Source organism: Miniopterus schreibersii, assembly GCF_964146895.1.
Source record: "Miniopterus schreibersii genome assembly, chromosome: 5".
NCBI classification, from domain to species: Eukaryota; Metazoa; Chordata; class Mammalia; order Chiroptera; family Miniopteridae; genus Miniopterus; species Miniopterus schreibersii.
In genome coordinates, this window is record NC_138106.1 from 9,051,608 (window position 1) to 9,079,601 (window position 27,994).

Consider the following 27,994-nt stretch of genomic DNA (forward strand, 5'->3'; position numbering starts at 1 on the left):
TGTAAGAATTTTTATGAGTTTTTTGAGCCAAACTGACAATTGCCAGGAAGTGAAATCTCAAGGGATTGAAAAAAATGCTCTGGAAAATGGCAGTTTTACCAATTATTTTATACATCAGAATTCAAAGGGGAAGACATAGGGGATTACATGTAATCCACTGGTGACAGATTAGGGAGGCTGGAGAAAGCAAATCTGAGGGGGGCGGTGATCTCTGGGACTGGATAAAAAGTAAAAGGAATAGATATATACTTCTTTTACATAGCGGACTATAGGATAGGTAACAGTTAACAATTAGCATGATAATAACAATGAGAGGGTTTCTGGTCTCTGTTCTGGTGCTGTGGTAGTGCTTTGGTTTGGGGGGAGACATTACTTTGGTATTTTAAACGTATGTTATCAGGTATGTTATTTTAGATGCAGAAAGACGACAGGCTCAGTTAACGTGATGCTTGACCTTTGTTAGGAAAAAGTACTACCCCAGGACATGACTACTTGCCTTGAACTGCTTCAAGTTAGAACGTTTTAATTTTAGACCATCCTATGTGGTTACTTTAGGTCTCTGAGTTTGTAAGACAGCCATGCAGGTCTCACCTAAGCTTGTCAGGTTTAGTACGTGGCCCCTTTTCTGTTCACAGCAGTTTTAGTTTCACAGGAAAATTGAACAGATAAGTACAGCACATTCCTCTTTAAGAACCATTTACAATATATATGGAATGATTTACCCAAACATTTCAAAGACTTAATCCTTTCCCACTTGAGAAGAGACCGGTTTTGCTTTTCACTGAACCAGTGCTTGCTTTCTAGTGATCTAGAACTGGGTACAATTACTGTATTATTTAAAACTGAATCCTCACCGAATTTTTCTCAAGACCACAAGCCATCTGGTAGGTCAGCTTATGAAGCCTCCTCTTCCATCCTGGGGTTCAAGAGACTGTTCTAACAGCAAGAGATGCGCATTACAGGTATGGGTTTTCCCTTCTTGCCTGCAGGGCCTCAGCGTGCCCCTCTCTGCAGAACTCCCCACCACCCTCGGGTCCCTCCTAACATTCTTTGATCCAGAGGACAGCTTTATGGCAGAGAGGCTGGAGTGGACCCATGACTGTGGGACCCTCTGGTCAAAGCCTATGTGGCACTACCCAGAAGCTGCAAGCTGGAGGAAGACACATTAACTCAGACCTCAGCCTGGCACTGTTTTCATTAGGAAGAAGACATTCGTCCAGGAGTGGCGCCAGTCCCAGTAGCTACCTGTCCCTGCAACTCTGGGCTTTGGTTGGATGTCTGGACCCAGATCCCCACGGAATTCCTAACTGGCCGCCCGGGAAGGTATAGGAAAGGATTCAAGTAATTTTGCAGGCTGGCTGACTGTGAAATGAACAAAGACAGGATCCTGACGAGGAAGGGCTCAGCGACCGGGGCTCAGTCCCGAGGAACCGAGGGTGAAGGGACCTTGACTGACAGCAGGGGCGAGATCTGAGATGCCCACTGCGGCGCTTTGGCCAGTCACTGCTTCCCAGGCAAAGGGGACCGGCTGCAGGAGCTGGGCCCTGGGTGATTGCGGAGCAGATGCGGGGGGAGACAACAGTGGGCAGCCTGGAAACCCTTCCTTGAAGAGGAAGGTGGGGTTGCCTCTGCAAGCGCCCCGGCTCCTTTGGGGGTAGGTCTCAACTCCCTAGGGATCCACATCCAACAACGGAGTAACGAATAGGGATGAAACTGACGGCAACACTCGGTCCAGAAGCCTTGCCGGGAGAGCAGCCGATTCTGGATGCATTGGAACAAGATGCTCAGCAACGGTGTCCCCGAGCAGGACAGCAGCCCCAGCGCCTGCGCAGACAAGGCGGTGCCTCGGCTCCTTTAAAATCGACCAACCACAGCGAGTGCCGAGGCCACCGCCCTCCGCTGATTGGAGCGTTACTATGCCAATCGGTGGCAGGGGCGGAGTTCCACTTCGGCCGCGCCATTCCGAGCGCGCGTGCGCGAGGGCAGGAACTTGACCCCTGATTGGCGGCAGAACCGGCCGGAAGAGGGGTGGGCTCACGTCTGCGTGACAGTTGTCGCGGGGGAGGGCTGATCCCGGGCGAGGGGGAGGGAGTGTAAATAGAGCGAAGGCGGCGCCGCGTCGGCCCCGTCACCTCCCGGGCAGCCCCGCGAGGAGGCGTGGAGGGAGATGGAAGAAGATGAGCAGGAGCAGCGACGCAGAAAGGTGGAAGCTGGGAGAGCGAAGGTAAACGGTAGCGCCGACTTTTCCCGCTGCCCCGGTGTGGACTCCTGAGGGCGGGCTCCTGGGCCTGCCACCCCCCCTGCCAGAAGCGGACGCGGTCACGCGGAGACCGCCGCACTTTGCCCTTTTCGTCTACTCGGCTGGTGGCCGCCTCCTGGCCGCCGCCATCTTGAATCCGCCGCCCTCTGTCCGACCCCGCCCCTGCCGCAGTCGCTGCCAATCAGCGGCGGGGGACACGCTTGGCGTCTCGCCGGGAGGCCGGGCGCGGGGCACGCCGGGACTCGAGGGGCTGCTCCAGGGCGCGGAACGGGGGCGTGGCGACTGTGGTTTTCCCGGAGAGGCTGTGCCGTTGGTCCGGGGTCTCTGCCAGGACCCAGCCTTCCCGCGTTTCCAGGGAGGCTGCCGTGGAGGCCTTTATCGGATTCGCGGTGAAGTCCCCGCCCAGCTCTGAGACGCTCTAACGCACTGTAGTGGCTTAGAAACGCGTCGCGTCCCTGACTGCCCACCCACTGCCGGACCACAATAGAAAGTGAAGGGTAGGCGGGTAGTGAAGGGAAGGGCGCTCTCACCACACCGTGTGTCCTCATTCTCCTGGGCCCCCACGTGGCACTCCTGCACACCTGTGCACACCTGCGCACATCTGCACCTACCTGCACCTCCCAGCACCTGCTGCGGCTCCACCTCATCACAGCTCAGGTTTACTGGAGGACTTCTAGGACCTGTGACTTATTTGCAGCTCTGAGCGGCACAGGCGCACTCCCTAGGGCTCAAGGCTGCTTCCATCCGTTTAAAACTACAGGCAGATTTTCATTTTACTTGGAATTCTGCAGTATTTTTTAATGTTTAAAGGTCTCCGAGCCCGGCGGCGTGGCTTAGCGGTTGAGCATCCACCTGTGATCCAGGAGACGGAGGTTTGATTCCCGGTCAGGGCAGTTGCCCGGGTTGCCGGCTGAATCCCCAGTGGGGGGCGTGCAGGAGGCAGCGGACTAATGACTCTCTCATCATTGATGTTTCTCTCCCCTCTCCCCTCCCTCCTTCCCCCTCCCCCCTCCCTCCCTCCCTCCCCCTCTCCCTCTGAAGTCAATAAAAATATGTATATATTTTTATAAAAGGTCTCCCAGTGGTGTTCCAGGAGACTTATTTACATTGCGAATACTACTTCCTGCTGACTTACTGCTTAATATTCTCGGGGTCCAGAAGTTCTTGTTCTTGCCTCCTTGCCCTTTGGGACTTAGGTGTACAGTCTTGAGCCAGGTGAGGGTGGTGGACCTACCTGCCCAGCACTTGACCCCAATGCTAGATTCCTAGGGAAGCTACAGACACCCTGGCTCGAGCCTCCTGGGAGGAGTGTTGTGTCCTAGGGTTGTGGATGATGTCCTAGTGAACTCAGTGTTCCTGGAGTCATGTGATTCCAGACTGGCTTTAATCACCTCTCTTCTGCAGAGGTTTTCACAAAATGCCTTCTGGTATTCACTGTTTTGGGGGCATATTGTCGGGATTACACCACATGCTGAATAGACCTGGGCTCTAGAGGCAGAGTGGAGCAGGTATGGACATGTTTGCTGTGACTCCTGCCCCACCCCATTCTGCTTGTGGGAAGTGACCTGCTCTGTCAGGAATGAAAGAATGAGAGCTGGTACAGTGCCAGCTAGTAGTAAGGAGAGCCACATGAAGTTGCTGCATTTGAGGTCGGATATGGCCAAACCTTGGGGATTTCATATGGATTAGCTAGTAGGAAGTATTCAGTGCTAGTTCCTTCCCTTGAGGAAACCACAGGGCCACTGCATTAAAGAAACCATTCACAACACAGTGATTGGTGTGAGGCAGACAGGGACAGTAGTGTTTAATGGCAGGATGACGGGCAGAGGACAGAGTGGCCTAATTCAGATTTCCTGTGAAGGTGAAACTTATGACTAGGATTTGAATAGGGAGGCTATGGCCTGTTTTTTGCTCCCTTTCCTTGTGCCTGGCACACATGGGAGATGAAAGTGATCCTAAGTTTAACTCCGTGTTCCTGAGCTTGCTATGGTTTGTAAATGTGAGGAAATGTGCTTGAAGGAGCATTGAGGGTGGTGATTAACTTCATCTTGAGAAGAAACAATATACCTCTTGTTGGGCAACTACAGGCCAGAAACGAGGACTGATGCTGGAAGGGATCTCAGATGGCTAGATTTGACGGAGTGTGGCATAAAACAAATGAATTAAAATAAAATTAAATAAATGAGGCTGGTTTTGAAGGCACTGTCTGACCTTGACAGACAGCTTTTCTCATGTGAATGGCTTATGTAATTCCCTGTGTCCATGGAATTGTGCACAAACATTTGTTAAATGCCTTTACTTTTATGACCACAGTTGTCATTTGAAGGAACAGATGTCCCCCTGTGGAAAACTGATTTTAGATCTCATACCTTTTGAATAAGCTGTTAGTGGGAGAGGGAGCGTGAGAAGAGTCTGAAACCCTCAGATTTGAGGGACAGAATGAGCCAGGTTGTGCCTTATGGGCAACGTTCTGTAGAGTCCCTGGTGCTTTGGTGAGCTGTGTCATGAAAACTAGAACATCTGATTCCATAAAGGAGGATGTTAGATTGACCTGGCTTAATTAATTTTTTGCTATTTCTGCACCTTGTCTCAGAATCTATGGCTAGGAAGTTTTGGCTAGGCTATATATTTTCTTGATTGGGGGAAAATGGGGACAAAAGGGAGAGATTTAGCTTTTATCTAGTTTTAAACCTTAAACATGCCTTGATTGAGCTATCCATTTTTTAAATAGATGCACTTTTAAAAATACTATTTTTCTGTAAATTTCCAGTGGCTAGGAGAGCTATTCTGTCACTCGGCTGTCTTGCTTTCTTTTGTCTGTATACAGGCATAATTAACAGTCTTCAATCTAGGCTCTTTCGATATAATTCTGAGCTTAGATCCTGGCGTCATAGGTATCAATGAAGGCAGTGTGTGGGGGACAGGGATCTTTTGGTTGACGTGAATCTGGCCAGGTGTGGCCAAGTGGACTGAGCCAGCCCCAGAGCCTCATGTTCCCCACAAGCTTGCTGACTTTGTGGTTCTGTTACATTTTTCTCACTTACCTTTGTCTTTACTACCTCTCTACGTTTTTGCACAGCTTGCTCACTTCCGACAGAGAAAAACAAAAGGTGACTGTGCGCATTCGAAGAAAAAGACGGCGAAGAGGAAGGGCTCGACTGTCGATGCGCCTGTCCAGGAGGAGAGTCCGGTAGCCACCAAGGATGGTGGATTCCTGGGAGGAGGGGATGTTTGTAAAACCACATCGTGTAGTGACACCCCTGATGGTGCAGCAGCAGCTCAGGTAAGTTTATTTTGCATTATGTTTTTATATTTTGCTCATCTTCTAGTTACTGGTAGCGTAATTTACAAAAAGTGGTCTTTGGTCTGTCTTTGCCTCTCAAAAGTGGGGAAAGAGGTTTTTATTTTAGTTCACAAAAAGGGAGTATATTTTTGTGGTTTTACTTCTAATAAATGCTTTATGTTTGTATGATTGTGAGAAATTTTGGATTGACTATTTGAAGGCAGCGTCAATATTGGTGCTTGCTTTGGTGGTGGAAGTTTTACAAGTATGAGTTCATCAGGTGTGACTGTGTGCATCAGCCCCTCTAACAGGTGTTTTTTTGGGCACTTAAACCATAATACCCCTTCACCTACTCTTAAATCCACCTACTTTTCATTTTTTGTCCTTGCCTTTCTTTCTGAATGTGGGAAGAGGAGGGAAGGGGTGAAGGTGTGGAAATGTGGTCTTGTTGGAGGAGGCACCACCTTCTGCTACTCAAGGCCCTGAGAGCTGCAGGGGTCAGGTGTAGCAGGTGAGTGGACTTGGGCATCAAGAGTGCTCAGGGTGCCGGCCCTGTGTGGCTTCCCTTGGGCCTCCCGATCAACCGTAAGTTGGCTTTCATTGGGGCTTCTGCCTGTGTGCCTTATAAATAAGGGGCCTTGAATTGTAAGTATCCCCTATAGTGTGCAACAGGGCAGGTGCAGGTTTAGGTGTTTACTAGAATGAGCTGGAAAGCTGGTAGCTGAGGGCAGAATTTGACTCAAAATCATGATGTGTCTGGCCTGCCTTATTGAAAAAAATGGAATGATTACCAGTGTGTAAAATTGACGATATACTACCTACAAATCTGGAATTTTGCTTCTTTTGAAAAATTGGAAGACCGAGCCACAGTGCTCTCACCTTGCCAGCTGACCATATGGGGAAGAGCTGACCATTACTCTGGTGGCTTTGCCTGTGGACCAGCTTGTGCCTAGTTCTTTCTCTCTCTATTCCCTGTCCTCCTGAGGTCTGAGGTTGGATGTCAGTTGCTGTTCATCAGCATCGTCTTGTTTCTCTTGGGGTAGAGTAGCAGTTCTTAGCGGCAGTGTCTTGGTCACAGAAAATGAAAGCTGCATTGAGAGGCCTAGGCATTTACTTCCAATGGCTTTTCTCTGTATGTTCCCTCCTGGGCTCTTTGAAGAGAAAAGCTCATAGTGTATAATTAACATTTATTAATTTTTTGCTTTTACTTTCAAATCAGAAAAGTCTAATTTTAAATTAAAAATTTTATATTTTTAAAAATAATGTCAGACTTACAAAAATTTTGCAAAAAATAGCAGAATTCTTGGATACACTTTACCTAGCTTCCTAAAATGTTAACATCCTGTGTAATCATTGTATAATTATTACTATCAGTTTCATTTACATTGCAGCAATGGATAGAGCTTCTTCAGATTTTCCCCATTGTCCCACTAATGCCTTTTTTCTGGCTTAGGATTCTATATTGCTTATCTGTGCCATGTCACTTATCTGGGACAGTTTCTCAGTCTTCCCATGTCTTTTATAAGTTTGACATTTTTGAAGAGTACTAGCTAATTGTTTTGTACAGTACCTGTCAGTTTGGGTTTGTTTGATGTTTCCTCCTGATTAAAATCATGTCTTGTGTTTTGGCAAGAACACTGTGGGAGTGATGATGTTCCCTGCTCAGTGCATCACATGAAGAGGCACATGGTATTGATACTTGATATGTCTTCCTGCTAGTGATGCTAACTTTGGTCACTTAGTTATATGGGGCTTGCCAGATTTTTCTTGATAGAAAAGTTTCTGTTTTTCCCTGTGTAGTTAATAAGTATATTGTATGGAGATACTTTGAGATTCTGCAAATATCCTGTTTCTCATCATACTTTCTTACATTAAGTTTAGCTTCCATTGATGATTCTTGCCCACAGTAGTTATTATGGCAGTGTTGGCCAAGTGATGACTCTGTTTCCATTATTCTATCTGCGTGTGTTAATTGGCATTCTACCTTAAGGAAGAACTGTTGCTTCTCCCCCTAATTTATTTAATCAATTATTTATCTCAGTTTGAACTCAAGAGTTTTTATTTTATTATGTGGGTAACTTAATCAATCATAATCATCTATATTAATGTTTATTTTGTTGCTGGAGTACATAGATTTGACAATTGGGAGAACTTTTGAATTGGCTTCTGTGTCCTTTTAGCATGTCCTCATCATTTCTGGTACCTCAGTTCCTTACTTTCTGGCACCAAAATCCTCCAGGCTTACTTTGTTCTTTCCCTGCTGCAGCCCTGTAATCAGCCATTTCTTCAAGGAGCTCTGCTTAACAGCCACAAAGGCGTGAGATACTTAGGAGTGGAAGTTCCTTTGACTCCACATTTCAAATACAGATCCTCTTTGGGCATACTGAGATTCTTTGTAGATAGAGTCATCATCAGCTCAGTTTGCACAGCAGATTAAAAGCCCCAAATTATTGTGAATTTACAGGTCAAGAAACTATTGGTGGAAAATTTTATTGGAAAACTTTAAAGTTTGAGATAATTAATTGAAATAATTAAAGATACTATTTCTATAAATTATTAAGGGAAAAACTTATGTAAAAAAGGAAGATCTTGAAGATAAAATATTTGTACTTATATAAAATTAACAGCTTGGAAATTAAAATTAAGTGCATGGGTCTGAAAGACTAGAATTTGTTGAGAAACTAAAATTTAGTAATTTAGGTGTCAAGTACACAGTGAAATACTTAAGCAGAATTCATTGAAGAGAGGGGCAGCAGCAGCACTAGGTAAATGAGTTGCATAAAAAGTGTTTAGAGCTTGAGAATGGTTTAGGAGGAGAGTGCAGATTTGGAACAGGTGGGGTGGAGTTGGTGTGGCCAGCAGGTGAGGGGGCCGGGAGGACCAGAGGCTATGGCCCTGAACGTTGCTGAACTGCTTTTCTCTGGCCCTTCCCCTCTTAGCTGGAGAACCCTGATGGAGCAAGGACGAAGGACTTGGAGCAGCCGCTGCAGAAGCTGGATGGCAGTGGTTCAGAACAGCCTGGGGTCCTCACAAAGGTATTCATCTTTAAGGTTCTCTTGCTAAGTTGTGTTCCTTATCAGAGAATTTTTCCCTGCTGTAGAAACCTAAACCAGAGAGAAGACTCAGTCTTTTAAGGACCCTTTCTCTAAAAGTGGAAATTGAGGGCACAGAGACTTGAGGCAGAGATGCCTCTGCAGGCCTCAGGTCCTTAATGCTATTCCTGCATGGAAGGTCTCTCCAGACCTTCTGTTGAGCCCAATTTGGCCCTCCTTGTGATCTTTGGCCTTTTCTCCTGGATGTTGAAGAGAGAAGTTTTCCTTTCATGCATGGAAGATAGCTGCCACGTTCTGACTTTTCCCTGCAGAGTGCTTCTCTCGTCTCACATAGTTGTGTGCATCTGTTCTCCAGCATGGATCTGTGAGGCAGAGCCTGTCGGGAGGGTTGGTTTGCGATCAGTCTTAATGTCGCAGTTTCTGCCACAATGACCAAAGGGCGCACAGGGGTCTGCTCACCCAGTAACAATACCTGCAGCCTGTTTCTGGGATTTCAACTTTATATTAAGCCACTCAAACAGGTTGCATATTCTTTTATAGTTATATTTATTGAGTTGTAATTCACATAACATAAAATTCACCATTTTTAAGTATATACTTTAGTGGTTTTTATTACATTCAGTAGCTTATGCGCCCACCACAACTAATTCCAGATCATTACCCCAAAAGGAAACCTTTCCCCATTATCTGTCACTCCCTACTCCTCCCTCCCCCAGCCCTTGGCAACCACCAGTCTACTTCTCATCTGTGGATTGCCTGTTCTGGATGTTTCCTGCAAATGGGCCTGTGAGTGTTTCTGGTTTCTTTCACTGAATGTGTTTTGCGGTTCATCAGTATTGTAGTGTGTCCTACATCATTGCTTTTTGTGGCTGGTGACGTTGAAGTTCTGTTGTGTGGGTGCACCACGTTTCTTTGGTCACGCATCGGTGGACACTGAGTTGCTTCCACCTTTGGCGGTTGTGAATAGTGCTGCTGCGAACACTCATGGCACATTTTTAACAAGGATGTATGTTTTCCATTCTCTATGTCATATCATCGTTATTTTTTGTGACTGAATTCTCTGGGTCACGTCTCTTGTTCTCCTTTCTCAGGAGTATGAACAGGAATGTAAACCTGGAATTGCTGAACTGATGAGCAGACATGAAGACAGGACTATCAGGGAGCAGTGGGCAATGTTGGGGCTGCCGGCAGAGATGCAGCAGGTACAGCTGCAGACCCAGGTGACTCAGATGCTGTCACTCACACCAGGACCCAGTGGGGTTTGGATCTGGGAGGGTAGCAGGTAGAGAGATTTGTCACAGTGGATGGATGTGTGCTGCTGGCTTACTGTGTCTGCTTTCCTGGTTTTGTTTTCACATCTTATGTGGGGCCATTGAAAGTGGAGGAACACATGTGGACATCTGGTAGCAGCAATTTGGGCCAGGTGCCAGGGACACACTCCCTGCATGGCCCACACTTCCCTGTTGGTGGCCAATCACATTTACACACAGCGGTGCTGTGGCAGTGAGGGGGCATTGAGGGATAAGAAGCCCTGGTCAGCGACATCCCGGGAACATCTGACTCCCCTGAGCAGCTGCTGCACCCTGGGCCTTGGGGTCAGGGCCACGTCTTAACCTGGCTCCTGCTTCCCCAGTGCCACCCAGCTCTGACTTTCTCTTTGCAGCCGGTGCCGCCCCTGGAGCTGGAGGCGCTGCGCTTGAGTCTGAGTAACATGCACACAGCGCAGCTGGAGCTGACGCAGGCCAACCTGCAGAGGGAGAAGGAGACGGCTCTAATGGAGCTGCGGGACATGCTTAATGGCCGGCATGCCCAGGAGCTTGCCCTGCTGCAGAATCGCCAGCTGCTGGAGCTGGAACTTGTTAGGGAGCAGCATGCACGGGAGCGGGAGGAGGCCGCACTGCGGTGCACCCGGGAGACAGGTACGTGTGTGCGGGCAGGCATGGGCGTACAGTGACTCTCCAGGAAGAACTGATCCCATTTCTTGTATTTGGGGAAGCAGGTGTCCCAGAGGTGCCTCCAAGGTGAGGCATTCACTTACTGATCTCCCTCCCCATGTGGAAGCTCTGTGGCATATTCTATGTGTGGGCACCTGTCCCTGACCATTGCTGGGCCCATGTTTACCTCATGGCTGATGGTGATGCATCCTGCTCTGCAGGCTTTGTGTGGCTTTATCCTGCCCTCAGTCCCCTTGCCTCTTTCCAGCTCTCCAACAGGCTTGTGTTAACTTTTGAAATGATATCTTTGGAGGTGATTTGCTTATGTACTGGAGGTTTCTACATCATTTACAGCACTATGTGGCCAAGCTTTGTCCAGCCCAACTCAGATGCTCCTGGATATAGACATCCCACAGACATTCCTCTGTGCCCAGTGGGGCCACCGTGCTCCTGGTGGGCAGCCCAGGAGCCTCTTTATCTCCTGATTCGCTGGCCTAGACTGGCCTAGACTGAGCTTTTTCTGTCCAAAATATACTTTTGTGTTTTTATTTTAATGTATTTTGTACATTTTTTGTTAAAGTAGTTACTACTTTTTGTAAACATGTTTTTTAAATAATAGCTTTACTGAGCAGTAATTCTCATGCCACACAGTTCACTCATTTAAAGTCTGTATGTCAGTGCCTTTGAGTTTGTCAGAGTCGTGCAGACATCACAGTCTGTGATAAGAACATTTGTCACCCAAGAAGGAAGCCCACGCCCCCTGGCATTCATCCCACTTTCCTGCTGGCATGAGCACCTAATTATCTGCCCTTGTGCTGAGTTTTTTGTTTGGGGAAAAAAGCAGCATGCTGGCTCTAGGTGTGAAGTCCTCCTCTTTCTGGGTCTCTTCTCAGGTTCTTGTAGTTCCATTTGTGTGTCTTCATCTAGATTCAAGCAAACGTAAATACGTTATTTTATTTCCACGTATGTATATACATATTCCTGTGTGTATGTGTATATATATGTTTTTAATGATTTTTCTTTTTTGTTTTCTTCTTTTCCTTTTATAAATGTTTTTATTGACTTTAGAGAGGAAGGGGGAGGGAGAGAGACAAACATTGATGTGAGAGAGAAACATCAATCAGTTCCCTCTGCCTGCACCCCGTCTAAGGATTGAATCCACAATCTGAGCATGTGCCCTGACCAAGAATCGAACTGGCAGCCTCTCGTTGCATGGGATGATGCTCAGCCTATTGAGCCACACCAGCCAGGGGTTTAAAATAAAAGATATTCTGTGCCTTAGGCCCCTCCCAAAGTTGTCTTCTTCTCTTCTCCATGGCATCCAAGAGCAGGTCTATAGAGAGGCCCATGCATGCCCTCTGCTTTGAGAGGTTCTACCATGGCCTGGCCCCTGTGGACAGTGTGGTACCTGCCTTCAGAGTGGCTCCTGGCCCTTTGCCTTAATTCTGGACTTGCTCAGGCCACCCTCACTGTGCATGTATGGCACCCCCCTCCCCAGCTCCACCTTGGACCTTTCCTGAGGCTCCTGCCATCTCTACCTGGCACTCTGATCTCCAGGTGTGCACCCACATTTCAGTGCTAACTTGGCTGTGCTTACTGTTCCAGTCAATCCTCCTCCTCCACCCTGCAGCACCTATTCCTCTTGTCTTGTGCTTCTTCCCTCTCAGGGTTGGGAGTTGTTGGGTCCTAGAATGTCTTTACCTGTCTTCTAGCACCTAGCCCCGAATCTGGCCTGGTGTGGAGTGGACAGGTCCCGTTACCAGAGGAAGAGGTAGGTTCAGGCTCTCAGTGACTGCAGTCCAGAGCCAGCCTGGCCTGCTCGTCTCAGACTGTCCTGCTGGCTGGAAATCTTGCAGTCCTTGGTTTGGGCATGAATATGATTTGTTAGTTAAGCCAGACATGATTGTACTCTTGCTCCCTCACAGATGTGTCTTGTCAAGGTGATGCTGGTGGGTGTCTGTGGAGCAGCCACTAAGCTGGGAGCCATCTCCTGGGTGATCAGATTATGGAAAAACCTGAGACTCAATGATCTGAGCGACTTTTTATGTTTTTCTTGCAGCTGAGCTGAAAGAGAAGTTACAATCAGAAATGGAGAGAAATGTCCAGATAATAGAGGTACCCGTGATTAGAAAATGCCATTCTGTATGTGCAGGATTTTTCTTTTTTTGCCCGTCCCACCAGCTTGCTCCCTCCACTCGGAACCCCCACAGAAATGACCCTCATTGACCTTGATACAAACCAAACCCAGTCAGAGCTTTAGTGGGCTGTGTTAGTAGAAGTGTGTTGTGTTTTCTTTAAGAGGTAAAGTGTGCTTTTTTACAATTTGAATTTGTCAGAACAACTTGTGTAACATGAGTCTCTTCCATCTCAAGTTTGGGTTTTTGAGTGGTTGCTGTGTTCTGGCCCTTGCTGTGCTTGGGACACAGACCTCTGTCCTCACACAGGAGGTGTGGACTCCGGCATTTGGCAGTTGAGATGTGGACAGTGTGGGTGCTGAGATGCTGCAGGGATCCTCAGGGAAGAGCTGTGCCTCAAGGGCGAAGCAGCTAGGCAAGGGTGTCCACCCTTGTGCACACCATGGTTGGCTCTGTTCACAGTGCCGACCTCATTGGCCTGGCCTGTAATTATCTTGCTTTTCCCACCCCACACCCCCATTTTGGGGAAAGAGTTATGTTTTAGGGTATAATAGAATTAGCTCTTTTCTGAGGAAGTCTCTCACTGGAACTTCTGATTCTTTTAACCTGTCCCTTTCTGAAAGTTACATTTGTGGAGGGGACATTGGCACTGGTGATGGTAGAGGAAATGGGTGACATCAGGGCACTTGACCGTGCTATGTTAGGAGATGTGTGACATTGGGGTATGTGGGTGTTTCTTTCCTGGTCACTCTGGTCAGGCAATTGGTGGAAGATGGCTATCCTGGGTTGGAGGCCTGTGTACTAGCCCCTACTCCCCTGAGCTGGGTAGTGGGGACTTGTTCCTTAGGGCATCTGGGCAGCCCTCCCACAGAGGTCAGTGACACTATTGTAGCACCCCCAGGTCTTTGTGGGGGCAAATGCATGAATTCCTGAGAGTGACCGTGCTCCTGTGCATATATTCAGAGACAGTTCTATTTCTGAGCAGGTGGGCCTTGTTTCTTTTCATTTGCTGTTTGCCTTGCGGGTACATAGGGTCCTATACTGTCAGAGCTGGTTTCCTATGCTGACAGTCTGGTCTGGGCAGGGGCTCACTGCCCAGTTTTCATACGTGTGATTAAAAATTTTTTATGACAGGTAATCAACTGTTGGTTATACTCTTTTTTCCTTATTTAAATTAGACCCTGAAGCAAGACTGGGAGTCTGAGAGAGATTTATGCTTAGAAAGCCTGCGCAAAGAGTTATCTGCAAAGCATCAGTCAGAATTGGAGAATTTACAAAGCCAGTTTAAGAAAGAATTGGCAGAACAGAAAGCTGAGCTGGAGAAGATCTTTCAAGCCAAAAATCAGGCAGAATGTGAGTATCTACTTAAGATGAGTAAGTCTCAAAGGGGTACTAAATTTTCCTGTGTAATTCTGGAATAAACACCCTGTGATTTGTCAGATTTGTGGTTGACTGCTAACTGTTTATGTGTTCAAATGCCAGATAACAGTGCATGTGACACCCCCGGCTGACAGAGGTGCAGGGCCGCTGGGAGACAGAGTCAGCCACAGGGTCTCCCCTTGTTGACCACAAGTTCCCTAAACCTTCCTGAAACTTCTGTTTCAGAAATAGTTTTTGCATGTTCCATTATTAAGTTGCTACCAAAACAGTAATATTGGGATTCACTTTTTATGGGGGTTGTTGCCTATTACCTGACATGTCAGAGCAGCTGTCTGCTGGTTGGCTCGCCTGGGGGCCTCGAGTGGGAGGTGGCCCTCTTAGTGCTCACTGTCATTACTACTGAGACTGCTGACTAGTGATACTGCTGAGGAAGAAGACTGCTGTTGTAAACTGAGCGCGGTCTGTGCTCTTCAGTATCTCTCCAGACTCTGCAGTCTCAACATGATGCTGCTGTGAAGAAGCTCCAGGAAGACCTGCAGTCTGAGCGTTGCCGGCACGCAGAGGACCTGGACCTGAGGGTCAGAGAGAAGGAAAGAGAAAAACAGCTGGAGGTGGGCGATTAACTGTTTAATTATGTAGAAGGTGTTAGATTGAGGTCATTTCACATTTTGTTATTTGCTAAAATTTAAGTATAATTTAAGGTGACTGTATTTGCTGGAGCTGGTAGATGAAGTGAGGGTAGAGTTTGTAAGTTGATTTAACAGTTATGTTCGATCTTAGATACAGAGAATTTGCATTCTTTACAAGTGCCCAGAGACATTTACAAACTCTAGGTAAGATAGGGGTGGAGAGCCACATGCTCTAATCACAATTTAATAAAGAAGTTTCTAAGAAAAGTTAAGCAGAAACATTCCTGCTGCTTCTGTGTTCAAAACTTTTTTTCAATGAAATGTCATATCAGGATGGGGGCGATGTGGTCAGGCTGACGACCATGCTGACCCTGAGCCCCTGTGCAGGTACACAGGTTGAAGCTGCTCTCAGCTTTGTTGGTTCTCTCTCTCTCTCTCTCTCTCTCTCTCTGTCTCTCTGTCTCTCTGTCTCTCTCTCTTTCTGTCTCTCTGTCTCTGTCTCTGTCTCTGTCTCTCGGTGGCTAGCGTGCAGCATGGGTTTGGTGTGCTAGCTTTGTTCACCCTTGAAAAAAGCTGCTTCCCAGGAAGGTTGACCAAGAAATGCAGAGAACACCCACATACCAAGGGATGAGGGAGGTCTGTAGTCACAGATGAGAAGGGAAGGCCAGTGGGGCAGAGCATGTTAAAATTGACAACTGGAGGACCTCTTGGAAGAATGAGTCATGTGGTCGGTGCCAGCTGGCAGCCTGGGAGGGAGCCAGTGCACCCACCCATTGGCCCTCCCCTGACTACCTAGAGGGACAACAGAGAAGGTTCTTGTCCTTGGTTAGTGAGAAGACATGGTCTCTGCAGGGAACAAGGTGATCTGTGAGAAATAGCAGGCACTTACAGGACTGAGATTGGGAACTGGCACCTCTAACATGAAGACTGGTAGTTTTCCTCTGGTGCCATTGTTGCTCGTGTTCTCCAGGCTGGATGTTTGGGAATTGAGCTTTTACTCCACGTTTTCTCTTGTGCCTGTCAGTCGCAGGGCTCGCTGTCATCAGTGTCTCACTGTGGCCTTCCTTTTCTAGTTGGAGAACCTTCAAGCATCTTATGAAGAGCTGAAGGCTCAGTCACAAGAGGAAGTCAGACGCCTGTGGTCCCAGCTTGAGTCCACGAGGACTGACAAACAGGAGCTGAGTGGTGAGGAGTTTCATGTTGAGGATTCAGAGCCTCAAAAGCTGAAGCTGTGTGTTGTTTTTTTAATCCTCACCCAAGGATTGCTTTGTCAGAGAGAGTGGGGGTGGGGGGGGAGAGAGAGAGAAGCATCCATGTGAAAGAGACACATCGATTAGTTGCCTCCTGCATGCCTTCCCTGACCGGGGCCAGGGATCGAGCCTGCAACCGAGGTACATGCTCTTTGCCAGAATCAAACCTGGGACCCTTCAGTCAACAGCCGATGGTCTAACCACTGAGCAAAACCGGCTAGGGCTGAAGCTGTGCGTTTTTAATTGTTGGAACTCCAAATGAGGGTGTAGCAGTTGTAGTGAGCGCAAGGAGTGATTTGTGTACTTCCTGACGATGGGTGCATGTGGTTTGAAGTGGAGTTTGCTTGTTGGTGGGGAGCCTTGGTTTCATGCTGAGCAAGCTGACTAGCAGCTGCCAAATCGTGTTTGTGTTGATGTCAGGCACCTGTCAAGATTGCCTGCCTCTGCCTGGAAGCTGCTGGCACCTAGGGTCACAGGTGTACCTTCCATGTGGATCCCATGAGCTCACCTGGGGAGACTCCTATTGCCCCAGCCTCTGGTGTTGGAGGGGGGTGACTCCCAAGTCTGCAGACGCTGTAACTGCGGCCACCTTTACTGAGGGCAACTCACTTGAGTCCCTTACAGGACCATGTTAGAGCTGCCTCTGCTCTCTGGCAGCACCTTAAGCTGGGGGAGGTCAGGAGACATGATGAGGGGAACACAGACCTCTGCTTTTCTTCTGCTAATCTCCAGACAGAGCCTTTTAAACCTAGTGATTGCTCTTACTGGGTGAGTGTTATTGGGAACAAAGACCAGAGTTAGGAGAAAGGATCAGAAACAGCCTGTCAGCTGCATGGTGATCTCTGTTGCCCCTTGCTCTGTCAGCCCATCACTCAGTCTTCCCTTCAGGTCCATGTGTCGCTGATGGAGGCCACAGGTGGCACTGGTGGACTTACCTGTGTGTGACTTCATGCATGCTTTCACATGTGTTCCAGGTCTAGCATGTAGTCTTTATCCTTACATGTAAGGACCCTCACAGGGAATTCTGATTTGAAATCTCTGGGATAGTGAATTATTTATGTCACTTTATATGAAGGGTGATTATTATTGTTGACCAGCTGGCAGTCATCTCTTGATCAAAACAATGATGGCGACTTTTCTCTTCTGGCCTGTGTTACTGTTGCCATTAATAAAGTATCACAGACTTGTTAGCTTAAAACCACATATAGTCATTAGCTTGAAAATTTGTGGGTCAGAGGTCTCAGGCAGCATGGCTGGGCTTTTTGCCCAGGGTCACCCACAGCTGAAATTGAGTTGCTGGGCTGTCCCTTGACCTGGTTCACTCGGGAATGGCAGAATCCAGTCTCTGGTTGTAGGACAGGTCCCATGTTATTGCTGGCTGTCAGCTGACCGCTCTTAGCTCCCAGAGGCCACCTGTACTCTTCCCCATGTGGATCCTCCATCTTCAAAGCCCAGCAGCACATGGGGTGCTTCTCACATGTTCAGTCTCTTTGGCTTCTCCCTCCAGCCTGAGAAAACTGAGGCAGCTGGTCATCTCCCTGTGGAGGCCCGCCTGTGTCATGTAGCATTAGCCACAGTCACAGGTTCTGGGATTGGGGTCCTTTAGAACTTGGCCCCCTACACCATGCTCCAGGACCTTCAGTATCTCCTGGTTTTTCCTGAGTGTTTCTGTTTAAGGTGATTGTGTAATTTCATTCTATTTAAGACTTACGTGAGCAGCTCCTGGCTCGAGCATCTCATGTGGAAGAGTTAGAACACCTGCAGCGAGACTTTGAGCAGCAGCAGCAACAGGAGAAAACTGAGCATGAGTCCGAACTGGAGCAGTTGAGACTTTACTTTGAAAAGAAATTGAGGGATGCTGAAAAAAATTACCAGGAAGACCTGACTCTGTTACAGCAGCGGCTGCAGGAGGTGAGGGAAGACTCTCTCCTGGAGTCTATGGAGATCAGGTATACAAAGCAGTTTTTATCTTGAATGTGTATTTAAAATATGGAAACCTTGAACTGAACTGAAATCTAATTTGTTTTTTTTTTGAGCTTACCCTTAAACACCAAAATATAATAAGTATATATGTGTAATGAAAGTTGATTACAGCTGCCCTGACCTTTGTACACTTGAGAGATGTTGCCTTCCCCAGGGAAAAGGCATAAGAATTTGTCTCTCTGACAGTCTAGTTTTAGTACTTCAACAGTTTGACCTTCCTTTATCCTTTGATTTCATCCCTATACATTTAAGCTAATTTTTTTAAACTCTTATTTTTTTAATTGAATTTATTGGGGTGATATTGGTTAATAAAATTAAAGGTTTCAGGTGTATAATTATAATACATCATCTGTATATTGTATTGTGTGTTCGCCACCCCTGAAATCTAATTTTGCTTGTGGATTTAACGCCAATACAGATGAATAGCCTCATATTCTGGAAACACATTTTTATGTTAGGAACTCAAAACAAGAGGACATTAGAGCTAAGAGCTGAGTCTGACTCGCACGACAGGCTTCAGATGATGTGCAGCCGGTGGAGGTGGGCGTAGGCAGTCGGGATCTGGGTTGCGCCAGGGTCCCCGCCACTGTAACACTGGCTGTGGTCACTATTACAAACATAGTTCAGTCAGCTTTGGTGTCCTATCCTTGACGCAAGTAGGATTGTGATGGAAGAAGCGGGAAAGGTTTTCTTTCATGTGGTCAGATCCCAGGGATGGAGCAGAGTTCAGATGTGAAAGTGCCATGTATAAGGTTTTCAGGATGTATTTTCTCTCTTAGTTCATCCAGTGTGGTTTTAGAAGAGACTTCCGAAAAAGAAGGAAGAGACCACCCTGATCAGCTTGGATTGCATGTGGAGCAGCATGAGGTGACAGGCTAGTTTTGTTTTATTAGCTTATAATTGACATGTAATACTGTATTAGTCCAAAGTGGACAATGTAATGATTCGATGTTTGTCTATATTGTGAAATGATCACCATAGTAAGTCTAGTTTGCATCACCACACATAGTTACAAATTTATTTTCTTGTGATGAGAACTTTTAAGATCTACTCTCAGCAACTTTCCCCAGAAGTCACCATGCTGTACAGTAAATCCCAGGACTTACTGGGATGACCCACTTCACCCATTTCTCCCAGCCATGGCCTCTGGCAATCATTAGTCTGTTCTCTGTATCCATGAGCTCAGTTATTTTATTTTATTTTTTTGTCTTTTTCAGATTCCGCATATAAGGGAGATCATATTTTATTTGTCTTTCTCTATCTGACTTATTTTACTTACCATAATAGCCTCCAGAGCCATCCAGGCTGTCACAAATGGCAAGATTTGATTATTTTCTTATGGCTGAATAATATTTACTCATGTATATGTACACAGTATACACACACACACACATATATCACATTTTTTTTACTCATCTATTGATGACAATTTAGGTTGCTTCCACATCTTGGCTATAGTAAAAAATATTGTGATGAAAATAGAGGTGCATGTATCTTTTTAAATTAGTGTTTTTATTACCCATAAGTGGAATTGCTAGATCATAAGGCAGTTCCATTTTTAATTTTTTTGAGAAAACTGCACACTCTTTTCCATAGTGGCTGTACTAGTCTGCATTCCCACCAATAGTTGATGGGAGCCATTTTGACAGATGTGAGGTGATATCTCACTGTGGTTTTAATTTGCATTTCCATGATGATTCAAGACAGTCAGCATCTTCTCATATGCCTATTTGCCATCTGTATGTCCTCTTTGGAGAAGTGTCTAGTTAGGTCCTCTGCCCATTTTTTAATTGTATTGTTTGTTTTTTTGCTGTTGAGTTGTATGAGCGAATTTTAATCATTGAGAAAGGTGGTTTTAATTTTTAATTGAGAAGTGGTCTGTCTTTTGTGTATAAAATCTGAGTTTTTGTCCTTTTTAGACATCACATAGAAGTGGGCTGGCTTTGTATCTTGCGGATGAATTGCTTTGGTGCCTTACATTGCATTGTGGTGTGTTTGTTTACAGTGAATGTGATTGGGTTCAAGGGAGTAAATTGGAGCTGGATGGCTAGGAGAGTTTGCTGTCCTTCCCTCAGTCCTGCCAGGCTATTGCTCCACCTGTCATAAGGGCCAGCTTTCTGTGTCTTCCATGCGCTCCCACACTTCTGACAACTGCAGAACGTGAAGTGTGTTTTGCTCTGAGTTGCATGTTGAGCATCATTCATTGACTTCTGTGTTCTTCCTTGAGTTGCCTCCATGGTATTTGTTTCTGTCGTTTTAACCCTTGAGGCCGGCATTGTCCAAACAGGGCTTTCTGCAGCTGTGGGAACATGCTGGGTCAGGATGACTGGCGGGGAGCACCTGAGTGTGACTAGCACTGAGGACCAAGGTTTCCTTTTATCGATGGTGACTACTTGAAGTGTTGTCTGTAGCCCTTGGGTCTGGTGGTTGCTGTCCTGGGCAGGCAGCGCTCATAGGTGGTAGAGCACCCGTGGTCCAGTGCAGATATGCTCTGCAATGTGTGAGCACTGGATTTAGTCTACATGTCTTGGTTATTTAGGTTGTTTCTCATTTGGCCTTGCGCAACCATAACAACAGGCATTTATCGCCTCACAGTCCCTGAGGCTGGAGGTCTGAGAACAAGGATGGGTAAGGCTGGTTTATTAATGAAGTTGAATATGTTTTTGCTTCTTTACTGACCTTTCTTTTTTATGATCTGCCTTCCACCCCTTTGCCTGTTTTCTCTATAGTTCGGGTAGCCCCGCCTTGCTTGGCTCAGGATGTAACACTTTCACACAGCTGCTGGTGGGCCCTGGGCTTGGAGTTGCGAGTTCTTCACCCCATCCTCAGCTCTTCATCCCTATTCTCAGCATAACAGTATTTCCCTATATTTTTAGCTTTCACTATCTGGAACTTAGCTCTTGTCTGGTGGGAGGTGTAGGCTTTGTTTTGTTTTTTTTCCCCCCAAAAGGAGAGTTACTTTCCAGCCTGACTCACTGAGTTTGTCCTTCCAGTTTGGAACTTGGCCCTTTTGTGTGCTCAGTTGTCACAGGGGCAGGAATCTTGAAGTTTAGGTTGATGTGATTCCTCTGATTTTTTAAGGAAAATGGGCTTACTGGTTGCAGTGCGAGGCAAACAGGAAGTGTTTAAGCATTGAGCCTGCTTGCCTGCTTTCCTTTTCTCCATAAGGATGCTCAGCTGGGCCCATTGTCAGGGCTGCTCACAGCAGCAACCTGAGACCCTGCCCCTGGCAGCTCCCAAGCAGGCCCAGCATCAGACCAAGCACTGGCTCTGGAAGGGAAAGTGCGGCCCGGGTAGAGTGGAGGAGGGAGTGAAGAGGCTCAGGAGTAAGTGGGTGTAGAAACCTGGGAGCCCTATAGCAGAGCAGGGCCCCTTTGGCTGAGGCCCTGGCCTGTGAGGCTGGTCAGGGACGCTGAGTGGCCTGTGAAGGATGGAAGGGAGTGAGTGGAGGAGGCCTGTCCCTGGGAAGGGGAGGTGAGGGCAGGGGGTCCGATGAGCAGGGTCTGCCTGGAGCCTCTCTGGCTGGTGCTCCATGTTGGGCCTACAAGCACAGTGCAGCATGAGGAGGACTCCCTGACTGCGGGCCCTGCTCTTTAGCAGAGCTTGCCGTCCGCAGGGCCACAGTCAGCTGTTTCCCTCTGGATGTGACAGGCAGCACAGGAAGACGGCATGAGCCTGTGCTGCTCATGGGGCATACCTGGGAGGCAGTGACCAGGCCATGAGGCAGAGGCTCACTGAAATGTTTCTTCTGTGTGACTTCCCCAAAGGAGGGCCTGTGTTTGCACACACAATTAGAAGAAAGCCCCCAGCACCAAGTGGCAGCCCAGCAGGAGGTGGACCTTGCGGGGACCCAGGTGTTGACACAGCATGTGGGGCTCTCGGAAGAGCCTGGCCAAGGTGGGTGTCCCTCAGCAGCCCAGGCTTGATTTGTGGGAAGGTTGGGAGCCTCAGCCATGATTGAGTCTGCCTGAGTCATCTGGGTATGCTATCCCTTTACTCTGCAGTGCTGGTGGTCAGCTCAGGGTGTCTGCACACGGGTCCTGGTGTTGAGGGGTGGGGCATGGCCTGGGTATGTCAGGCGAGGACCTGACTATGCAGTAGCATTAGGAGTAACAGGAGGCTGGGGCAGCCAGGAGGTAGCAGGTGGAGGAGCTGTGGTCATCCCAGGGGCGCGGCAGATGGGGACAGGTAATGGCCTTGCTGTGGAGGAGAGTGAATGTAATGCCAGATACGGATTCCAGAGGGGACCTTGGGACAGCCCTGGGGATGGGCTCTGTTGTGTTCCATGTGGAGCTGAGGAGGTGAGGCAGAGGGTCCCACACGAGGGTATGGTGGGGTCAGGTTCCATGCTCTGGCTTGTGCTCTGGCACAAGCGCCTGTCTTGACCTAGGCTCCCTCAGAGCTGAGGGGGCATGACCCTGAGAGCCGAGGTCACACTACACTTGGCTTCTACTACTCATGGGTCTCCATCATGCGTGAGAGGTGCCCCATGGCCACTGTGTGGCACATTACAGTCATTGGGCATGATGGACACCTGTGATTACAGTCACCTGCTACCTGAACTGAATGATCAGAGTGGGTGGCTTGGACAGGGTTTGTACAGGGGCCGCATTGGATGTGGTTTTGCACATTGACTGCTGGGTTGTCAGTTGTGTCCACTCCTGACACCAAGTGCACACAGGAGTTTTCAAAATCTGAATGTCTGTTGTTGGAGGCATCTAAATGTAAGTGTCCTGTGCCTGTTACATGGGTTTCCCTGTGGGTCATGCCTGACTGTCTTTCCTGTCTCCTTCCTCGCAGAGCTTGCTTGCGTGTGTTTTCAGGGTGCACAAGATCCAGCCGTGGAGGTGGAGACCCAAGTGGCGACGACAGTCTTGGGTATGGAAACTGAGCACAAGGTTAAACTCTCACTTCAGACAGAGCTTCAGGAGGAAATCAATCGCTTAAAAATAGAAAACCGAAATTTACACGAGAAGCTGCAGCGGGAAATCCGTCTGAAAGAGGACTTGGAGAAAGTGAGTAGTTGTGAGTCCTGGTGGAGAGGCACTACTGCCACTTCCACTGTGACCTGTGGGAGCAGTTGCCTGGGCCAGAAGGTGGTTAGGATGTCAGGCTGCACACGTGCATGGCCAGGAGTGGGTTGGGTCAGTGTTTCCCTCAGTTGGAGTGAGCCTGCTCCCCAGCTGAGGCCAGAGCTTTGCTTCCTCTTGCTCCGTCCACCAGCCCCCAAGGGGCTGGGGAGCAGCTGGGTGTCTTCAGAGGACGTAGGAAGGGGCTTGAGTCACGACCACCTTCAAGCCTTGTTCCCCCAGTGCCTTCAGTGGTGTTGCCTCAAACCTCCAGGCTCTTCCTCTTGTTGGTCATGCAGCTGTACAACGTTCGTGGGACTCTGCATGATGAGCTTACTGACAAACACATAAACATAGACACACTGAATTATGAATGGGCCTCGTTACACAACGGCACAGTTTTATCACTTTGTAGGAATATTATAATTAAGGTGACTGGAACTTTTAAGTCTCTTCCACATGTATTTTGACTCCACCGTATTTCCTGCACTCTGTCCTTCTGGCCCTCTGCTCTCACCCCGGGTTCTCTGTGAAGGCCTTTTTGGATTTTCATTGTCCACCAAAACAGTTTCATAGGAAGTTATTAGTAGCTGCAGGTTTGATGATGTGATTCTCTCTAAACTAAGGCATTAGTGGAGCAAAATAGAGGCAAGGAGAGAGCTTTGTGGAAGCCAAGCTGGCAGCCCTGTGGGCCATGGTCATCCGACATGACCTTCAGGTGCTCTTCACTGAAGGCAGACTTTCCTCATTGTCTTGATGTTTACATGTGTGTATGTACATATGTACATATATATTTTTTGAGTATCTTTTTTGGACCATTTATTTACTTGTGTCAGTTATTGGGAGAGGTGTGTGGGATTATCTGTCTCTCCCTTTAATTCTGTCCAGTTTTGCTTTAAGTGTTTTGAAGCTCTGTTATTACACACATATGTATGGTGTCTTCCTGAAAAATGTATCCTTTTGTCATTAATGAAATATCCATTTTCTCTCCTAGTTAAAACCTACTTCCTGTTTTACTAATATAGACACTCCAACCTTCCTTTGCATTTTGTTTGCATGGTGTACCTTTTTCTGTCCATTTTACATTTATTTATTTTTTAATCCTCACCTGAGGATTTAAAAAAAAAAAAAATTTTTTTTTAGAGCGAGAGGAAGGGAGAGAAACACCAATGTGAGAGAGAAACATCAATTGGTTGCCTCCTGTACGTGCCCAACTGGGGATCAAACCTGCAACCTAGGTATGTGCCCTGACTGGGAATTGAACCTGCAGCCTTTTTGGTGTACAGGACAACACGCCATCCAACTGAGCCACCCGGCCAGGACCATTTTACTTTTAATTAATTGAAAGAAACTACCTGAACTTAGTGTCCAACCCCACAGGTTAAGAGCTCAGTCCCATGAGACTATCCCCACTCCAGAGGCTAGTTGCAAGTATTGGGTCCCCAAGTACCCCATACTTCTATCTGACTTGGCTGCAAAGCCAGAATGTTCCCATTGCCCCTACCTCCTCAGGTTCAATAATTGCTAGAGCTGCTCTCAGAACTCAGGGAAACAGTTTACTTACTGTCACCAGTTTATTACAAATGACTTAAACAAGAACAAACAGGAGCAGATGCACAGGGCAAGGTGGCAGTGGCGCAAAGCTTTTGTGCTCCTACATGCCACAGGCCCAGAGGCTCTCCCAACCCCTTCGTTTAGGGGTTGTTATGGAGGTTCCTGTACAAAGGCGTGATTGATTAAATTACTGGCATTTGGTGGTTGAACTTGGTCTCCAGCTGTCTTCCCTCCCTGCAGGTCAGAGGGGTGCTAAAAGTTCCAGCCCTCCACTCACACTGTGGTCTTCCTGGGAACCAGTCCCCATCCTGAAGCTATGGAGGGGTCCCGTCCACCATTCTTATGAAAATAAATACAAGACCCTCTTAGCACTGCACATATATCAGGGTTTTAACAGCTATGTCAGTAGCGGGGGGGGGGGGGGGGGGGAAGAGAACATATTTTTTATTATATTACACACATGGACAGCATATAGTGGGGTATTTTTTAAATCTATTCGGACAAACTCTACCTGTTCATTGGAGTGCATAGTCTGTTACCTTCTCATGTTGTTATTGCTATGGTTGGACTGAGGGCTGCCATTTTACTGTTAGTTTCTACAGGGTCCATCTGTTTTTCTTTGTTCTTTTTTGTTGCTGTTCCTCTGTTTCTTTTGCCTTTTGGATTTTTTGAATTCTCTTTAGAATTGATTTTAATATATCTGTCGATGTCTGAGTTGTGTCTCTTGCATTACGTTTTAATGGTTGCTCTAGGGGTTAGAACAGACATTTTTAGCTTCTCAGTCTTCTTAGAGTTAATATTAGTCCATTTCATAAAATGTAAGAGTTTATAATTGTGTAGGTGCGTTTAACATCTCTTCTGTTTCATTTATGCCAAAATTTTCATATGTATTATGTTCTGTGTTGTAAATTCTGCAGTATGTTTTGCTTTGAACATTCATATGTACTTGAAAGAAATTAAGGAAAAATAGTCTTACATTTACCATTTGCAGTGCTCTTCATTTCTCCCTGAAGATCTAGTTTACAGCTGGTTTGATCCCTTCAGCCTGAAGAATCCCTGTTAGCATTTCTTGTGCGGATATGCATGTTTTCTCTTAACTGAAAAGTCTTAATTTTATTTTTTTTCTTGAAGAATATTTTTGGTGCATATAGGAGTCTGGGGTGACTGGGTTTTGTTCAGGATTTGAGGGCATTGTTCCTTCTGACCTTGTTTCTGATGAGAAGTCAGTCGTTCAAATCAGTGTTTCTCTGAATGTCACGTCATTCTCTTTTGGCCCCTTTAAAGATTTTCCTCTTTATGTTTCATTGTCAGCCATTTTACTGTGAATGCCTAGGCTTGATTATCTTTGACATTGTTTCCTCTCTTGACAGTCTAAAAATTAGTACATAAAATTGATTGTGAATATTTGAGAAAAGGAAACAGGGATTCTAAGAAAAATAGTTACTGTTAAAAAATCTAATACTAGCCCTGGCTTGTGTGGCTTAGTTGGTTGGAGTATCATCCTGTACACCAAAAGATAACGAGCTCCATTCCTGGTCAGGGAACATACCTGGGTTGCGGGTTTGATCCCTGGCCATGGTGTGTGCAAGAGGCAGCCAATTGATGTTTTTTTTTCTCTCACATTGATGTTTCTCTCCCTTTCTCTCTAAAATCAGTTTTAAAAAAATTTAAAAAGTCATAGCACGGGCTTAAAAAAAAACCAAAACAAACTTATACTAGATTGACATCATCTTTTTAAAATTTTATGATGATATTGAACTGGTGGTCATTTAATAACAGGAAATCCTGTACATTTATGTCTTTCACTAAATTTGGGAAATAGTCACCAAGTATTTTTTTTAGTTTTTATTTCTGTCCTGTTCTTTTCTTTCCTTTTAGAACTCCATTAACATAGATGCTATATCTTTTTGGTTCCTGAGGTCTGTTCATGTTGTTTTTTCTAATCTTTCCCCTTCTTGTTGGTTAAATTCTGTTGATCTTCAAGTTAGTGACTCTTTTGTCATCTCCAATCTGCTTTTAAGTCTCTCTGTTGAATTTAAAATTTCAGATAGTGTGTTTTTCAATTAACAATTAGACTTTTTATTGGGTTGTTTTTAATAGTTTCTACATTATATTTTATCCAGAGTTTATAGTTGTTATCTCTGAGAAGGTTGGTTCTCATTAGAGCTTCTCAGCCATCATCGGAAGCAGGGCCCTAAACTTTATTTTTGATACCTTAACTTTTAAATAAGGAGCTGAGGTTAGTCTTTCATACCTGTTTTGGTTTGGTTTAGTTTGTTTTTGATTATGTTCAGTAGTTTGTTGACTTTCTTTCCCTTTTTTTGAAAGCCAGGATATTTGCCTACCTTCAGCTTTCGGATTCATCTTCCGTTTCATAAGATACCTTTAAAAATACTAGTTTTAGTTCATCAGCCTCTTGCTCAGGTTCCTATCTATCCTGGAATATAAATTGTGCACGTTCAGAGACTTGAACTCATGACACTGTCTGCTGCTCTCATCTCCCTTAGACTTCTAATCTCCTTGCTGTTGGTGGTTCCGTTCTGTTGGGGGTCCAGTTGGCCTTTTGCTCAACAGAGAATGCTTAACATCAAATTTTCCCCCCTGTTGCTGGTCTTGGTGCAACAGAGAAGGACTTTAGCCCATCTATGTGTTCAATTAGTTTTTGTCCAGGCTTGCTGACTCCAGACATAAAGAGCTGTTGGTTCCATGTGCCAGGATGTGGACACCTTTTACTTAAACAAGTAGTTCGAGTTTGTTCATTTATTCTGTTCCCGTCAACACACAAAGCAGTCCCATTGCTCTGCTCAGCATAATGCCTACATGTTGTGGAAGCTTCTCTGTCTTCAGAGATGGATTTGGGTTTTTGCTGCAAATAATCTTTTCCTTTAATTTCTTTCTTCTTAAATAAAATTGTTGTCTACAGGTAAAACATAATTTAGTTGAAGATCACAGGGAAGAACTGGGGAAAGTTAAGGAGCAGATTCAGCTAATGAATCAAGAACTCAAAGAAAGAGAGGCAGAGTGGAAAGGTACAAGTGAAGTCCTAAAGAGAGAAGCTGAAGAGAAGTTAACCCTGATGCTCCTTGACCTGAGAGAACAGGCTGAATTGGAGAAACAGTCAATAATAAACAGGTTTGAGCTTCGAGAAATTGAAATGAGGCAACTGCAGGATCAGCAAGCGGCCCAGATCGTGGACCTGGAGGGGTCCCTGATGGAGCAGCAGGGCCGCCTGCGACAGCTAGAGCTTGGCCTTGCTGGGGACGAGTCTCTGCAGTGTGGCCAGGGGCCGAGCAGTGGTCTGGCCCCTGCGAACCAGGACCAAGACCGGGAGCTTGCTACGTTCCATCTGAAGGAGGACTGTGCCCTCCAGATGATGCTGGCCCAGAATAGGTGGGTGACTTTTTTTTTTAAATTATTTTTTTTAAAAGATTTTTAATTGATTTTTAGAGAGGAAGGGGTGGGGG

At 46.5% G+C, this 27,994-nt stretch overlaps 1 protein-coding gene across 9 annotated transcripts in view; it reads left to right on the forward strand.

Moving 5' to 3' along the window:
* Positions 1 to 2,015: 2,015 nt before the first annotated feature.
* Positions 2,016 to 27,994, forward strand: part of PCNT (pericentrin) — an 84,497-nt gene continuing 58,518 nt past the window's right edge. For 5 of the 9 annotated variants that reach the window (XM_081138891.1, XM_081138893.1, XM_081138895.1 and 2 more), the window contains exons 1-14: positions 2,016 to 2,224; positions 5,340 to 5,543; positions 8,483 to 8,578; positions 9,688 to 9,816; positions 10,260 to 10,515; positions 12,590 to 12,645; positions 13,844 to 14,018; positions 14,520 to 14,656; positions 15,748 to 15,859; positions 17,630 to 17,873; positions 18,687 to 18,774; positions 21,675 to 21,804; positions 22,708 to 22,922; positions 27,454 to 27,920. In XM_081138891.1, coding sequence (XP_080995017.1) covers positions 2,168 to 2,224; positions 5,340 to 5,543; positions 8,483 to 8,578; positions 9,688 to 9,816; positions 10,260 to 10,515; positions 12,590 to 12,645; positions 13,844 to 14,018; positions 14,520 to 14,656; positions 15,748 to 15,859; positions 17,630 to 17,873; positions 18,687 to 18,774; positions 21,675 to 21,804; positions 22,708 to 22,922; positions 27,454 to 27,920 — 2,366 coding nt within the window. In that variant the 5' untranslated portion in view covers positions 2,016 to 2,167. Of the gene's footprint in view, positions 2,225 to 5,250; positions 5,544 to 8,482; positions 8,579 to 9,687; positions 9,817 to 10,259; positions 10,516 to 12,589; positions 12,646 to 13,843; positions 14,019 to 14,519; positions 14,657 to 15,747; positions 15,860 to 17,629; positions 17,874 to 18,686; positions 18,775 to 21,674; positions 21,805 to 22,707; positions 22,923 to 27,453; positions 27,921 to 27,994 lie in introns of those variants that run through there. The other 4 variants (XM_081138894.1, XM_081138896.1, XM_081138898.1 and 1 more) reach the window with 2 other exon arrangements.